The sequence below is a fragment of the Ursus arctos genome, unplaced genomic scaffold (genome assembly GCF_023065955.2).
Source record: "Ursus arctos isolate Adak ecotype North America unplaced genomic scaffold, UrsArc2.0 scaffold_22, whole genome shotgun sequence".
Taxonomy (NCBI): Eukaryota; Metazoa; Chordata; class Mammalia; order Carnivora; family Ursidae; genus Ursus; species Ursus arctos.
In genome coordinates this window covers 9,898,132-9,914,308 of record NW_026622897.1, presented here as the reverse complement: position 1 = coordinate 9,914,308, position 16,177 = coordinate 9,898,132, and the positions used below count along the sequence as shown (strand labels likewise).

At 49.2% G+C, this 16,177-nt stretch overlaps 1 protein-coding gene across 1 annotated transcript in view; it reads left to right on the top strand.

Annotated features, from left to right (window-relative positions):
* The window catches only part of TMPRSS5 (transmembrane serine protease 5), a 37,719-nt gene extending 21,877 nt beyond the window's left edge, over positions 1–15,842 (top strand). Inside the window, exon 13 of the mRNA XM_057316676.1 lies at positions 3,440–15,842. Within this exon, the coding sequence (XP_057172659.1) occupies positions 3,440–3,460 (21 nt within the window). The 3' untranslated portion in view covers positions 3,461–15,842. The remainder of the gene's footprint in view (positions 1–3,439) is intronic.
* The last annotated feature ends 335 nt before the right edge of the window (positions 15,843–16,177 follow it).

Genomic DNA, 16,177 nt, shown 5'->3' with positions numbered 1-16,177 from the left:
CTGCTGCCACTCTTCAGCCTCTCCCAGCATCCCTCGTCCAGAACCCCCCACCCCACCCCCAGACACATCAGAATGCACTCTTTGGCTATGCCTCACCCTTGGGACTCTGCTTCCTGCTAACCAATTGGAGCCCAAGGTTGTTAATGGCTGTTTAAAACGTCTTAAATACCACCGCCTCTAGTAGGGTTCCTAGTACCAGATGGGGAGTAGCTTCCTACTGCCGAGGACAAGGCTGATCTTCCTTACATATTCCAAGACCTGGAAAGTGAAATGTGGAGCAGGCAAGCACCCTCTGTAGACTTATAGCGCTCCGGGGGCCCCAAGGGCAGAGCAGTCCCGGGGAATCCACTGGAAGGTTTCCACCTGGAGTTGGTGCTGGAGCAGACCAAGCTGGGGACTCAGAATGGAGAGGGCAGTCCTGGCTCCAGAAGATGCTGATCTCCCGCTCATGTGCCTCTCTCAGAGCAGTGTGTGGGCTCCAGGAAAGCAGGGCCTTTCACGGGCCTGGCCTTACCTTCTGAGCCTCCTCCCTTCCAAGGCCTCTGTGGCTGTGGCATCTGATGGGTAGAGTCCCAATCTGGGCCGCCAGCCACTTAAGAGCGTGCTCTCCTGAGCTAGTGAGTCAGCCTCCGTTGAACATTGTCTCCCACCTGTCAAACAGGGAGTCTCGGCCAGGTAGGCTCTGCTGGATGTGCCCTCTCAGCTCTAACTCAAACCTGTTACCTCTGGAGATGTCTGCGCTGCTGTGGAGAGTACCATAGGGTGGTGCTGGGCCAGATGTAAAGGACCCAGCATGTTCTGGCTCCCCAGGCCCACACGAGGACATCGCTCATAGCTGCTCTCCCTTGAGGCTTGCCCTCTGCATCCTGGAGGGGGTGGCAACCACACCAGGCAAACGATTTTAAAGCCGTTTTTCCCCATGTCCGTTTGGCCAGCATCTGTATCAGGGTGAAGGGTTCCAGGACAGGTAGATCCCTGTGACCTGGCAGTGTTTCAAGTGCCCCCCATCTCCTTCCTGACACCCTAGGCTCCATGCAGGGCCTCATGGGCCCCAGCTTCCTAAAGACAGTGAGGAAATGTCTTCCCCCCCACAAAGACCACAGACAATTTCCTTCTGCCCTCTTTCTCTCGACAGCTCCTAAGCTGGCCTCAGGACCCCCTCTTCCTGCAGCCTCTCCCTATGCATGAGGGGGAGTTGTGAGGAAAGGTTTTGGTTAGCAGAACCCTAACCTACAGGCAGCTTTGGTCCAAGCAGTCTTCTGTTCCTGGCCATGTTACCAGGGAGGGAGAATCCTTTCCTACAGCCTCTCAGGGTGACTCTACCTTCCCGGTTTGTCTAGGATGGTCCTGGTTGTAACACCGAAAGCCCCATGTCCCCAGAAACCGCTGCCTGGGCAAACCAGGACAGTGGGTCACGCTAAGTCCACCGCCTCCCTTCTGTATAAAAGGCATTCTGTAAAACCTAGTACCCCTCGGCCTCCTCCAGTCTTCCCTCAGTCTGACTGGGCTTAAAAGAATCCTGTGTTGGTGACCCAGAGTTGGAGGAAGAGAAGGTTCCTGGGAGTTCTCGAGGTCTGGACTGTTTCTCAGATGCCGCCTTGGCCCTGAGGTTCTTGGAGCAGGAGTGCCTTGCTGCCCTAGCTGCCCCTCGTTCCTGCGGTGGTTCCTCAGATGGCAGCCCGGGCAGCGGAACCTCACCCCACCAGCCTGGCCCTCCCAGGCCCAGAAGCTCTTCTGCAGTTTGGGAGAGGCTAGGAAGGTGAGGTAGATATAGTGCTGCTCCCGGAAGCCATGAATATTGATCTCCCAGCTTCCCCAGGTCTCACTGATTTCTGCTCCCCAGAGCTGGTATGGGGCTCAGCATGCGATGCTCACGGAGCCCACTCAGGAGGAGGGGAGGGGGATGCTGTCATCCCCTGGGAGGCGGGTGGGCCTCATCTGTAGCCTCTGCCATCCAGAGGGGATCAGAGAGGAGCAAAGAAGAGACTGCCAGACTGCTGGAGCCCACAGGGATTTTGTGGGGTTTGTTTTTCCTCAACACCGTCTGCAGAGTGAGGGCATGAATAAAAGAGTGAGGGAAGATTTACTGTTCCCACGGTTGGCAGTGGCCCTCTATTTGCACAGCGGATCCGGGCAAGGAGGGGCTGGAGCAGGTGGGGGCGATGCTGGGACTCAGGGAGAAAGACTCTGGGCAGTCTTTTTGCAAGGACCCTGGGTGGAGCTGCAGGCCAGGCTGCGAGGGGCTATCTAGGCCGACTCTCCAACCACCAGGGGCCAGAGTGTCCTCTCCCATCTTCTTGCCTGCATTAGCCAGTAGCAAGCAGCTTGGGTCCAAGAATCTTTAAACCCAGGGGCACATGATGGGCCTGACAGGGTGTGCCGCCAATGAGGACCCCAAAACAAAGGGCTCCAGGCTGGGCTCATCTGTCATTCATGGCCCTGGTAATGAGCACAACCGAGAAATGACTTTTATCACATCCTAGCCTGGTCTGGGTCTGGGTGGGCCTGGAGCTGGGGCTGGGACCTGGAACCTTTCAGCTGAGAGCAACCTTGGTTGGGCTCCCTTGTGTAGCCTCAAGGCCACTTGAATTCTAGGGTCTAGAAGGGGGCACATGGGCCCTGGGTGGGCACATTACCTTGGCCCTGTGAGCTTCTCCCTTCAGGGAGGGTGTGTCAACAAGGGCCAGGAGAGCAGGGTCAGGCCTAGGGTGAGGCAAGTGAGGCATGGCTCTCAGGCTCACACAGGATGGGCTGGCTCCCGCCTCATCCTGGTGCCGGCCCTACAGGATAGGGCCTTACAAAGTGAGCAGCCCAGAGCAGGGCAGGCTTCTCTTTCTGGTCTCAGTGGCAGCTGCAATTTATTGTATCCCATCACGTGAGACCAAGGTAAGATGGCAGAAGTAGACCCCCTCTCCTGTGTGCCCTGCTCCTGTAAAGTACGATAAAGCACACCTGGCTGCCTTTCAGGGACCTCCACTTCATGTCAGCCCAGCTCTGGCAGTCCCCACACTCATGCTCAGCAGAGAAATGAAAGGATTCATTGTAGTTCCCACTCATGTGGCTGCTCAGAAATTAACTGAGATAAGCACAGGGAAAAACTCTGGTGTGCAAATGCATTGTATCCCAGAACTCTCTCACAGAACAGTATTCATTAAAATGAAGGCGAGTCAAAGCGAATGAGAAAAATGGATGTGTAGGGTCAGGGAAGGTCTGTGGGAAAGGAGCCAGGATACAATCTGTATGCATTTTGGAGAGATCTGGATTAAGCTTGTATGGACAGACTGTCTTCCCCAAATGCATGTGTCGAAGCCCCAACCCCCAGTGTGACTGGATAGGGAGACAGGGCCTTTGGGAGGTAGTAAGTAAGGTTAAATGAACTCTTTACTGGTGTCCTTATAAGAAACGGAAGAGACACCGGCGCTCTCTCTTTCCTCCCAAGCACAGAGAAGAGGCCATATGAGGACGCAGTGAGAAGGTGGTCATCTGCAAGCCAGGAGGAGAGTTCTCACCAGAAACTGACCTTGACGGCACCTTGGTCTTGACTCCGGGCTTCAGAACTGTGAGAAATAGATTTCTGTTCTTTAAGCCACGCGGTCTGTGATATTCTGTTATGGCAGCCCTTGCCGGTTAATATCAAATTAAATCACCATAGAAGACACTCATAAAACAGGAGAATAAACACAAGAGCAAGCTCGGGGTGTTGTAGCCCAGTGTGGAGCCTGTGGCTTGGGTATCCATTGCACTATGTGTGGGAGGCATTTAGGGGAGGCCAGGTCGGCGGGGTGAGAAGAGTGCTGGTCCCAGGAGCCCCGGAGTCTGGGTTCTGATCTGGTCTTCGTTGCTTGTTCCTGAGCCCAGCTGTCTCTGGACTTTGCTGAGTTCCTGTTCTCTCCTCTACGTAATGGGACTAATAACATATGCCCTGCGTAACTCACAGAGTAGATGGGAAGACCGAGTCAAATTAAATAAGGAGAAGGCTTTGGAGATTGCGTAGAGCTAGGCAAATGGAAAAGGTTATGGCTTTGAATCCGTGTTGGCATATCTGCCAGTTGTCATGTTTATCCAAGTCAAACCCCATTTACTGGATATTTTCTTGGTGTTACGCCCCATCGTAAGCCTGGGGCACTCAGAGCTGAATAAGATAGCACTGTCTTCAGGGGATTCACGATCTGGTTGCAGACAAGCACTAAAAACTGGCTATATTTATTATTTGCTGAAAGAGCACAAATATGAACTATTTTGAAAGAGTTTGCTACAATTACTTTACAACCACTTACAGATAGATGCTTGTTGCCAGAAAGAACTGATGTGGTAAATGCAGAAATTTCCCACCTACTATCAGCATGTAAGGTTTTAAGAAAGCCAGTGGAGGCAAATGATGTTTCGATCGTAACCTCAGAAGTGTGGTTTCCATACCAACATATTTGTGCAGACTAGAAAGCCCAAAACAAAATGCTGCCTCTGATTCACAAGAAGGCGAGCCTTGGTTGAGTCATGTTTTTAGTAGAAAAGACTAAGCTCCCCAGCCCCCACAGTGCCCTGCCAAATTGTCTGTCTTTATTATCTTGAAAGAGCACGTAACAGAATAGTCCAGAACATAGCTTAATCTGGAAGATCTTGCATGCTCCTAGGAGGTGGGCTGTGTGGCACGAGAGGCCGTGTTCAGTTTTGTGTCTACCTTGTCAGAACGGTCACCACGGAGGATCCGGTCCTCCCCGGTCTGTCCTGCTGATCTCTGCCCATCCCCTCCTCCCTCCCTTCGGCCTCCCTTCTCCCATCTCCCCACCCGCCTTTCCTTTGTTTTTATTACGTGCGTGTTGTGTGCCCGATGTAGAGATAAATATCTCACTATTACAGTAGAAACTCCTAGTCGGGCAGGGAGCTCGGAGATGTACACCAGCCATTTCAGTACAGGGCCAGGTGTGAGGTGCTATGGGAGCGTGAATAAGGCATGAGCCTGGGCCTTGACTGACGAATGTCAGCGCTGAGCTGGGCCCGGGGCAGGGTTACAGCTAGGAGGGGAAGAGAGAACAAGAGCCTCTGGGACCAAGGGAACAGCAATACAGAAATACCTGATATTTCCTGGGAAAAGCAAGGGGTTCTGTGCTAGTCGTCCTATGATTGTGGACCCAGAACAGGGTCTGATCCCAGTGAATATGTGGCAGCCAAGCCAGGGAGTCCTCACTTTGTCTCATGGGAAGTGGGGAGGGAGCCTCTGAGACTGCTGAAGCAGGAGAGTCACAGTCACATATAAGGAGAGTATATGTGTAAAATGAAGAGATTGTTCTGGAAGAGACGTGCAGGTGGGCTTCGAGGGGGCACTAACCATTAGTGTAAGATTTCAAACAGCTTTTAAAGATAAAGATCTTCATTTGGAGCCCTTAAATATGTGGCACAAAGCAGTGTCTTATTAGCATGCATTTATTTTATAATTCCAAATTGGCAATAGCTACTTCGTATGACATCGATCAGTGTGAACAGTGATGTCATTTTGATGAGTATAAGGAGTTGAAGGCAGGGACTGTGCATCAAATTACAGAGTCGTCTTCACTTCCGGATCCCGTTTGTTTCCAGATTTTGGTGTTGGCTGCATAGCACCAAGGGATCCGGACTGACCCGGTGAGGTTGTTGGTAATAGCCACGGGCTTTGCACAGCCTGACTCTCAGCCTCAGGACACGCTTCAATTAAAAGAGGAAAACGGCATTCAGAGGCCTGTATAAAAATGAGTTGATTTTGTAACCTTGGTTAATGGGCTGGTGGTTTCCAAGTACCAAAATTGGGCATATAACACATTTTCTTTATGGTTTAGATGGCTACACTATGTTTTAAATGAGGTTTAAATCAAATATTTGAGAAACCCCAAGCCACATATGGAAACTGAAGACTTACGAGATTATTCCTCCCCTGAGTGAAGGGTATTAAGTGGCTTATTTGTGTTGGTCCTTCACCGGGTGGCAGCAGCTGGTCCTCCCACAGCCGAAGTTGAACGGTTAGGGTTACATTAATACACACTTCTTCAGCTGGATGTTGACAGGCCCTTTTCTCGAAACCGGCAGGAGCGGGAAGGTGGGGTGGGTACATTGGGTTCGTCTTTCCTTTGGACAGCATATGGCATCTGTATAATCTTGGTACTTGTCTGATCTGTGATTTGTGGGCATTGGGAGAACCCACGCAAAATGTCAGTTTACTGAGAGACCTCACGTCTGTTTGGAAACTTCTACCCGCGTACACGTGTGGAACTTCCACAAAGCACAGAAGCTCCCCAAGAGGAAACTGGTCCCAGCTCCTTTTACTGAACACCTGCTGTGTGCTGTGCACTGTTTCGTGCACCTTGTATGTGTTGACACTCTTACCTTTGCAAATTCCTATGAGATGATCGCTATCATCATCCGCATTTAAAAGATGAGGATACTGAGGCACAAGAAGTGAAGTGTCTTGCCCAAGGGCAGACAGCTAGTAAGTGGCAGAGCTGAGCTTTGAATCCATAGTCTGTCCCTAGAGCCTGCGTACCCGATCACTGTGCTGTCTTGTCCTCTTCAAGGTGAGAGTTTACGTTAGACCCCTGAGCTCAAATACCTTTTAACTGGAATGAACATTGCATTTACCCCTTAATTTTTCCCAAGAATATCCTCAGTGCTAGTCACAGAATGTAGGTTCTTCTTCTTTTTTTTTTATGATTTATTTATTTATTTGAGAGAGCGCACATGTGTGCAAGTGGGGGGAGGGGCAGAAGGACAGGGAGAGAGAGAATCTCAAACAGACTCCCTGCTGAGCATGGAGCCAGATGCAGGGTTTGACACAGGCCTCAATCTCATGACCCTGAGATCATGCCCTGAGCCAAAGCCAAGAGTCGGACACTTAACCGACTGAGCCACCCAGGCACCCCGAACAATGGTTCTTCGTCTGATGTTCAGGATGGGCTTCTAGTAGAAATTGTGCAATCTGCAGTATAGGTGGGGAAAGGGACTTAACATATGTGTGAACTTTGTTGGAATGTATTCTTTGGAGATGGGCTTGGGCCCTATCATGAAGCATTGGATATCACAGAGTCAGGAAACTGTCCTAGGGGTCTGTGAGCCAGGCAGCCTCTGTCTCTGTTAATTGCAGTATCCAAGATACCAAGAGGGTGGGACAGACCCAGTACAGAGAGGGTGGTGGGATGCTGAGACTTTGGGTGAGGGGTGGTCTTGGCTTCCAGGTCCGCCTCAGAGCTACCCTTTTCTGGCATCAGTCCTTCCAAGTAAAGAGAAACAGCCCATTAAGCCTCCACCAAAGGTAGGAGGTTGAGAAGCTTCAGAGGAGATTGTAATGAAGGTGAGTTGGCAACGCGGCTAAATTGATAGGAAACAGCAGGATGGGGGCAGCCACTGCAAAACCAGTCTATTAAGACGAGGTCCCAAGAGGCCAGGCTGGATTTTCTCGAGAACAAATGCCGAGCTGAGCAGACTGAACAAATGACGACACGTCAGTCGGGGCTGCGTGCATTGGCGGGAGCAGCACACACTAGAAGCAGGTCATGGTCAGGGTAGCAGCTGACCTGTTGTCTGGGTCTCAAAGTTGAATTTGGAAGGAGTTTATTTCAGGCTGAACAAAAGGAATCTTGTGTTGGGAGAGTTTATTATCTCTGGTGTTCACAGCAGAGAAAGAAAATCACATCAAGGAAAGATTTAATGAGTTCTTGGAGCGTGGAGAGCAAAAGGACTAGTGAGGGGAGTCGAGAGGTTCAGGGAAGCAGCTTGACCTTGTGGGATCGCCACTGGGAAGTTCAGCAGCCTCCCCGGACTCCAGCTGACACTGTGCGCCCAAGTGAACACAAGTCATGACTGCCCCGTGACCCTCGAGGGGCCCTGCTCGGGTTCCAATGTGCTGTACCCATCCCCGGGTTAGTCTGAGCATCGTGTTCAGAGATCTCTTTCCCTACTCACAGCCCACACACCTCCAGGAGTGAACTCCCAGAACGCGCGCCGAGCTCAGGCCTCTCTGTGAGCAAGGAGCTGGTTCCAACGCGGCTTTGAGAATGAGTGTGTGGTTTCTTTCCATGCAGCCAAACCACTGCTCCTAGTTGAAAAGAGCAGGGAAGGAACCAGTGCTTTTCGGACGCCTCCTTTGTATCAGGCACTGAGCCAGACATACGAACTACACAGTTCGGTACCGCTCCCTTCACTTGGTCTTCATGCTATGCCTCCACCATCTTCTGATTTTTCCTGAATCAGGTCTGTCTCCAGTGTCCTCAGGATAATGTCAGAACTCCTGAGTTGGGTATGCACACTCCAGCAAAATCCAGGTCCTCCCACTTCTCTAGTCCCTCTTCCCTCCCTCCATCTCTTGAATGCTTTGCGGTACCCGGCCACCTGCAGCTTTTGGTGTGTTCTGTCACAGCTGCCGTGCCCCTGCCACAGGGAGCTCCCCCTTCACGGCAGGAAGATGGGATTTGCAGGGGAACTAGTCTTCAGTGGTTCTCAGCCGCAGCTGTGTGTTAGAATCACCACGGCAATCACCCTAAAAACACCAATGATAGGCCCATTTCAGAAATTCTGATTTAATTGCTCTGGGCTGGGGCTCAGACTTCAAACTTTTTTTGAAAGCTCCCTTATTGATTCTAACGTTGAGGATCAATAAACTATGTGATCAAAAGTGCTGAAGGCTGTGGAGTGAGCTGGTTTTGCACCACGGCGTACCATTGAGGTAGGAGTAGAGATGGAACTGTTTCAGAATTGATCAAGTCAGTCCTGAACATTCTAGTCCCAGGTTAAGGGGATAAGGGACAGAGCCTGGGGGAGGACGGCTCACTCTTCTGCTTCTATAATCTTGAGTTTATGTTGAGATCAGCACAGTGCAGCTCACATCAGCTAGAAAACTAAGGTGGGAACCTACAATAATGCTAAGATAAGTCTGGACCACATGCAGGTGGGCTCATAGAGGGAGAATGTCTCACCTTGCCAAGTTCTGTGCATGTGTGTCTCTCTAATTCTACCTGGACTTTTCCCCGCTGGGTCCAAGCAGAGACCTCTCTCAGCTGGCAGACCTGTGGTTCTTTAGCATGGATCAGAATCGCCTGGAGGGGTTTTTAAATGCAGTTTCCAATTCTGTAGGACTGGGGAGGTGGGGCTTGAGAATTTGCATTTCTTTTTTTTAATAAAAATTTTTTATTATGTTATGTTAGTCACCATACAGTACATCCTTAGTTTTTGATGCAATGTTCCATGATTCATTGTTTGTATATAACACCCAGTGCTCCATGCAATACGTGCCCTCCTTAATAACCATCACCGGCCTATCCCAATCCCCCCAGTTTGTTTCCCAGAGTCCATAGTCTAACAAATTCCCAGGTGGTGCTGATGCTGCTGGTCCTGGCAGCACCTTCTGAGAATTTCTGCTTTAAAGAAGAGGTCCTTTCGGTCTGGATTCTCTAGGGATTAATCCACTTTAGGGAGAATTAAACCCTAGAAATCCAGGATTATCTCCTGCGCACTGCCCTCTCCTCACAGAAATCACCAGAGCAAACATTTTCCAGCTTCCTTTAGCATCAACTTTAACCACTACAAAATGCAATCCTTGTCCTTCTGACTATTCCTTTCTCCTGCTTCTCAGCTTTTCCCCTTTTCTGGCTCTCATTTTCTTTTCTTTTCTTTTTTTAATATTTTATTTATTTATATGACAGAGAGAGAGACACCCAGCGAGAGAGGGGACACAAGCAGAGGGAGTGGGAGAGGAAGAAGCAGGCTCCCAGTGGAGGAGCCTGATGTGGGGCTCAACCCAGAATGCCAGGATCACACCCTGAGCCGAAGGCAGATGCTTAACGACTGAGCCACCCAGGCGCCCCTTCTGGCTCTCATTTTCTATCTTTTCAAACATTCCAGGCTGTTCTATGACTTGGCTGTGCCATCGCATGTGCTGAATTCTGTGCCCGGGATTTCCTTCACTTTTCTCCATCTGGCAGTTTTATTAGCCTCTTTTGGTTAGAAGGAAGAGCTACTCACTCGAATTACTTCACTTTATAGGGACTTTATTTTAAAGATCCCAAGAGAGGCTGAACAGATCTCAGGAAGAGCAGAAATAAGCGGGTGGTTCTGATTTCAAGGTGTCTGAAGGGACATCAGACATTTGTGCATGTTTCCTCTAATGTTTGGCCACTAAGTGAGTCAGCAACTCTGTGTATATACTCCTTATTCTGCTTTCTACCAACTAACATGCTTCCCCAATGTTCTATGTTTTTCATCCACTTTATAGCTTCTGCTTGCTCTTCCTCAGTTTATTCAGTTTCTGTTTCCTTATAACTTTGGCTTGAGCCATGGCTCATGTTCTAGCTCATGGACATTCTTTCAGATAGGGCTACTACCAGGGTGTTCAAGTTAAAGCACTTCTAGAATGGTGGGGGAGGGCGCTCCAGAAATCTTTTTCATAAAAGCAATGAGAACACTGGCAAAAATAGTCAAAATCAACTTTTCTAGAATTCTGGAATTTAACCAAGATATACAACAATTTGAGGATCAATTTACTCAAGAAATGGCCACATATCAGCAAAAACACCATGTTTTTGTAGTATTTTATCTTGCCTTATCCTCATTCCCCTCTCCCCAGCTCCACAGTAACCTCGGAAACCAGCAACATCACAACTATCTTTTCTGTGAAAACGAACAGCTTAGTAGCCACAGAAAAGGGCAGAATGCGTTTGGACTCTCCAAAAAACCCTATGCCCAAAGAAGTGTTATTGTCTGAGTCAAATGGAAGCTCCCATTCTCAAGGCTTATCTTTATTTGACCCAACTCAGAGCTCAGACCTGTGGGATACCATCAAGCCACCAACGTATACATAATAGGAGTCCCAGAAGGAGAGGAATGAGAAAAAGAGAGAGAAAATCTAAAGGAATAATGGCTAAAAACAGATTTGATTAAAAACATTAATCTATCCATACAAAAGCCTGACAAACTCCAAGAAGGACAATCTCCAAGAGATTCACACCTAGACACATTATAGTCAAACAATCAAAAGCCAAAGACAGAGAATCTTGAAAGCAGCAAGAGAGAAGTGATTTATCATTTATAAGTGATCCTCCATGGGGTTAACAGCTGACCTCTCATGAGAACCCATGGAGGTCAGAAGGCAGTGGGATTACATGTTCAGAGTTCTGAAAGAGATTGTCAGCCAAGATGTTTATATCCAGCACAAGTATCCTTTAAAAATGAAGGTGAATTTAAGACATTCCCAATCATGTCTTCTTTTGACTTCTTCAGGTGCTTTAGAATATGCTCTCTTTCAGTGTTGATTCCACTCCAGTATTCTATACACTGCCACCCGCAGGGAGAGTAGATGAAAGACACACAAGTGGAGGAAGATGGAAAGTCCCTTGTCTTGGATGGTTGAAGACTAACCTGAAAGAATATGATGTCATCACATCCATCAGAATCAAGAGAAGACATTGATAAGAAGCACCTGTTGGCATGGTGGAACCATTATCTCTAAAGCTGTTGGAGGAGACGGTCCAACCATCCCTAGAGGATGGTCTGCCATGTGGTATGGAGCTTCCAGAAAGCAGAGGTGCTAATGATGGAGGAGCATGGGTGCCCCTGCTGTCCTGGGTGCTGTAGACTGAAGAGAGTACCATGGATGAACACAGGTAGATGAGAGCTGATACATGAGCCCAGGGATTGGTGATGGACCTTTGGTAGCCTGAAGTCCTGAACTCATCTTGTGTCTGACAGGAGTGAGTGTCACCAAAAAGAAATATGACAATACCATCCTGGTCATCTAACCTTCTGTAATCCCATGAAAGAAATACTGCATTGGCTAACAGAAGCAATCCGCTCACCAGCCTGCCCTCCTGGAACCAGGACCCACCTATGAGGGGCTATGACAACCACATTGATGTGAGGCTGGGGCTCTCAGGGAATTCTGCTTAATCCCACATATGAGGTAGAGGTTCTGTGAGGTCTCCAAAGGGAAGAAACAGAGAACAGGGCCTTTGCAAGTCCTAGTCTAGGCTTGGGATGCTCTATCTAGATGATACCACTAGCCTCCCTCACCAGAGGTCTTAGGCATGAGAGAGGAAGTACCCGCCTTGAGCTGTGAGGCCCACCCAGGACAGGGGCCCTGCTGGCTCTGATCTGAGGGTACTACTGTTCTTAAGTTCACTCTCCCTGCTGGCTACCTTGTTGGTTAAGTGTTTCTTGGTTTAAGCAATTTCAGGGAGGGAATCTGCTTGTCCTAGCTAATCATTTTTGCTCTAGCCCAGTAGTACTCAGAGTATGGTCTGAGGACCCCTGGGGTCTGAGACTCCTTCAGGGGATCTGTATGGTTAAAACTCTTTTCATGATAATACTAAGATTTCATTTGCCCTTTTCGTAATGTTGATACTCCAAAAACAGTGGTGGATAAAACTGCTGGCACGTTGGCACAGATCAAGGCAATGCCACCAAACCGTTCTAGCGGTTTCTCACCATATTTTTCACTACCACGAACTTATATTAAAAAAAAAAAATCCCGTTTCACTAAAGAGTATCTTTGATGAAGGAATAGAGTACTAATTTTATTAAATCTTGGCTTTTCAGACAAGACATATATGTCTTTTTTAAGTCTGTGTGGAGCACCCGAATAGCCCTTCCGCCTGCTGCACACTGAGAGACAGCGGGTGTGTTTAAGAAAAGCACTCGTATGACTGAGTTGCGAGCTGAACTTTTTTCACAGAATGTAATTTTATTTAGGAGATATATTGACAGAAAAACTAGTCATCCAGATTTGATATTTTGGAGACATTAACAAAAATGCATAGAGCGAGCCTGCCAGTTGAGGGAAACAGCGGATGGGTTGACGATGATGGCATTTGAAGTTTCAAGTGAACATTAGGCTTTTGGAAAGCTTGTACCCAGCAGGCTGGATAGCTTCCCGATATTTACAGACTTTCTGCTTGGTGGTGATATCGGTGAACGTGAGCAGCTAGAGGGTAAGGCCAAGTGTTCTGCTTTGGACTAGCTGGGTGTGAGGGGCTTTCGTGACAGAACGCAGCTGCAGGGAAGGGGCTGCAAGTCAGACGATGAGAGTCCGAATAGGCAGGACTGAAATGTTCCTGGGGTGGGCACTGCCCGAGTGGACATGGGTGGTCTGTATCCTTTGTGGGACCATGTGGGCTGCTTCCTCATGCGGACCGAGAGTTTCTCTAGAAGTTTACTTGTACCATCAAATAACTGCAGAGCTCCTATGTGGAAGGCTTGGGAGAGGTTGGCCTTTGAGGCTGGGCTCAACTCCCTCCCCTGAAGCTTACTCCACTTCTCTTGGAGGCTTTGGGCATCCTGGAAAGTGACCTCCGAGACCCAAAGGAGAGAAGGGGGCTTGGATGGTCTCACTTACTCTGACCGTAACAATGCTAAAAATAAACGGCTCAGCATCTCGAGCTCTGCTCAGAAGTGAGCCAGACACCCCCAGCCTTCTGTAGCATAGCAGATACGGTGTTTTCAGAAATCCCAACTGAATCCTGAGTATTGCTGCACAAACACCTGGAGTCAAAATGCAAGGGAAGATAAACACGTCCGAAGCCCTGGCAGAGTGACTGAAACTGATAGAGCGAGAGAGAGAGAGCTGGCCAAACATCCAAGTAAAGTCAGTTTTCTTCCGAGACTCCAAGCTAGTTGCAAATGCAGTAATCAAACATCTGGAGCAGCAGAGAATTTGTCCCGGGCTAGGGTTGTGACGAGAGGTCCCCTCTGATAGTGGCACTCTTGTTTAACACTTTTCTGCATGTTTCTGCCACTGAGTGAGGTGGTGCCTAGCTTGGGCTGGTGGTCACAGCCCCCATCCCCACACCAGCCCCAAAGAGGTGGCAATGGTGTATGGGGTGGGGGGTGGGGGAGATGGAGTTTGGCACAGAGGGATTTGAGCTGAAACAGAGAAGCTGGTCCTGAGTACTTTGAAGTCTTACTAGAAAATCTTTCACATGTAAATGGGTCTTATTTGTCTCTATATACTTAGTCTAGTGCTGGCTGGCACAGGCAGCTGGTGCCTGGTAAATATTTGTGGCATTGTGCTGTGAACTGCTTTATGAGAGTAAAGTGGAAGGGAGAAAACATCCTAGGCTGGGAGGAGGTAGAGTCACCATGGGGCCAGCCGCAGAGTGATTTCCCCGGCAGACTTGTAGAGGGAGGTGAAGCTGTTGGAGGAGTAGAAAAGGGGATTGGCAGAGTGGGAGCAGAGCGGCTGTCAAAGGGGAGCAGGGAGAGGGACGGAAGATCCCTGATGGGGATAAAAAGGCAGGGGTGGGCGGATGTCCTGGCAGGTCTTCTGTGGGCTGGAAGGAGAACTGGAGAGACCAGTCCCCAGGCCTGGGCTCCCTTGCCTGCCAAGTCCCTGGACAGAGACACTGGAAACTAGAGTGCACGCTGCACCCTAAGGTAACAATTTTGCCAGCGGGGGCCCCTCAGCAATCCGCAGTTATACAGACCGTTCTCAGCGAATATCCCTGAATATCTCTGACGTCCTAGTGTTCCCCAACTCCACGTCCTCCTGATGCTTGTAGCTGTAAGTCACTCGCCTTCATACATTCAGTCACCCATCCACTGACTCATTAATTAATTAAAAAATACATTTATTGAGTGCTTCCATATACCAGGCGCATGCTAGGTACAATGGTTAAAATGGTGCAGTCATTCTCGAAGCGTAGTCTCTGGGCCAGCTGCGTCCATACCATCTGGTGCGTTAGTTACCTATGACTGCCTAAAACATGGCCCCAGAACTTAGTGGCCTAAATCAACAATAACCATCTATGATCCCTCATTGTTTCGGTACCTTCTGGCTTAGGGCCTATCATGAAGCTGCTGGGGCTGCAGGCAGGAGGCTTGAGCAGGACCAGTGGACCTGCCTCTGAGGTGGCCCATTCACCTGGCTGGCACATTAGTATTGGTTGCTGGTGGGAGGCTTCGGTTCCAATGCCTGTGCACCTCTCCTCAAGGTTGCTTGAGCGTCCTCACACCATGGTGGCTGGAACAGTCTGAGAGAGAAGCAGCCAGCTGCAGTGTCTTTTGTAACCTCGTCTGGAAGTCACACACCATCGTTTCCACAATATCCTATTGGTCACACAAGCCAGCTGTTCAAGGTGGGAGGAAACCCCCTTGTGAAGCAAGCATCACGAGGGCCATTTGTGAGACCAGGAGCTTGTTAGAAATGCAAATTCTCAGGCCTAACCCAAGACCTGCTGAATCAGACACTCTGGGAGCAGGGCTTTACATCGGTGTTTGAATAAGCTCTCAGGTGCCTCTGAGGCACGCTGAAGTCTGGGACCCACCGCAGTGATGTAGGAAACAGTCTCTGCTCTCACGTTGCTCCTGGCTTAGCTCACGTTATGGAGCAATCACGAAACAGTGCTGCGGCGAGCACATGGGAAGTTAGGGGTGGTTTCCCAGCCCCGCATGCAAGGTCTGCCGTAAACTGAGCTCCTCTGTCCCTGCCTCTCATTCTACTCCTCTCCTACTCTGGCCCTCTGCTGTGGTCTGATCTCTCCCCTGTCCCCGTGCCCTCACACAGTGTTTCTTCTCTCTTCTGTGGAATGAGCTGTGATGGATGTGACAGCATCTGGCGTGGTGCTGGACACATAGTAGTTGCTTGATAAATCCATCTGGCTTCCATTTCCCTGGCTCTGGATTTCATGTGGGGAAGACCGAGCTCCTGCACCCTTCACTCAGCCAGATTCTCACCTTTCTTCCAGGCCCAGTGCAAGGCTCCACTTCCAGACATCGTGTGCCCTAGTTTCTCCTTTCCCTGAGTCTCTGAGCACTTTAGAGTCTGACTCATACAGCCCAGTCCTTGAGTTCACTGATGAATTTTGTCCTGTATTTTTCCCCTAAAGTTCCCTATTTGTGACAATCTTTGCAGCTCTTATTACTATCTGAAGTTGCCTTATTATTCTGTTTACTTTTTTCCTTTCTTAAAAAAGATTTTATTTTATTTTATTTTATTTTTTATTATTTTTATTTTATTTAAAAAATATTTTATTTTTATTTGAGAGAGAGAACGGGATGGGGAGGAGGGGCAGAGCGAGAGGGAGAAGCAGACTCCCCACTGAGCAGGGAGCCTGTCGCGGACTGCATCCCAAGCCCCTTATTCTGTTTTCTTGCTGTTTTCCACCACCACTGCCTATGTGGCAGCCCCTACCTCTACCAATAGGCTTAGATCACGCCCCCCCCCCCCACA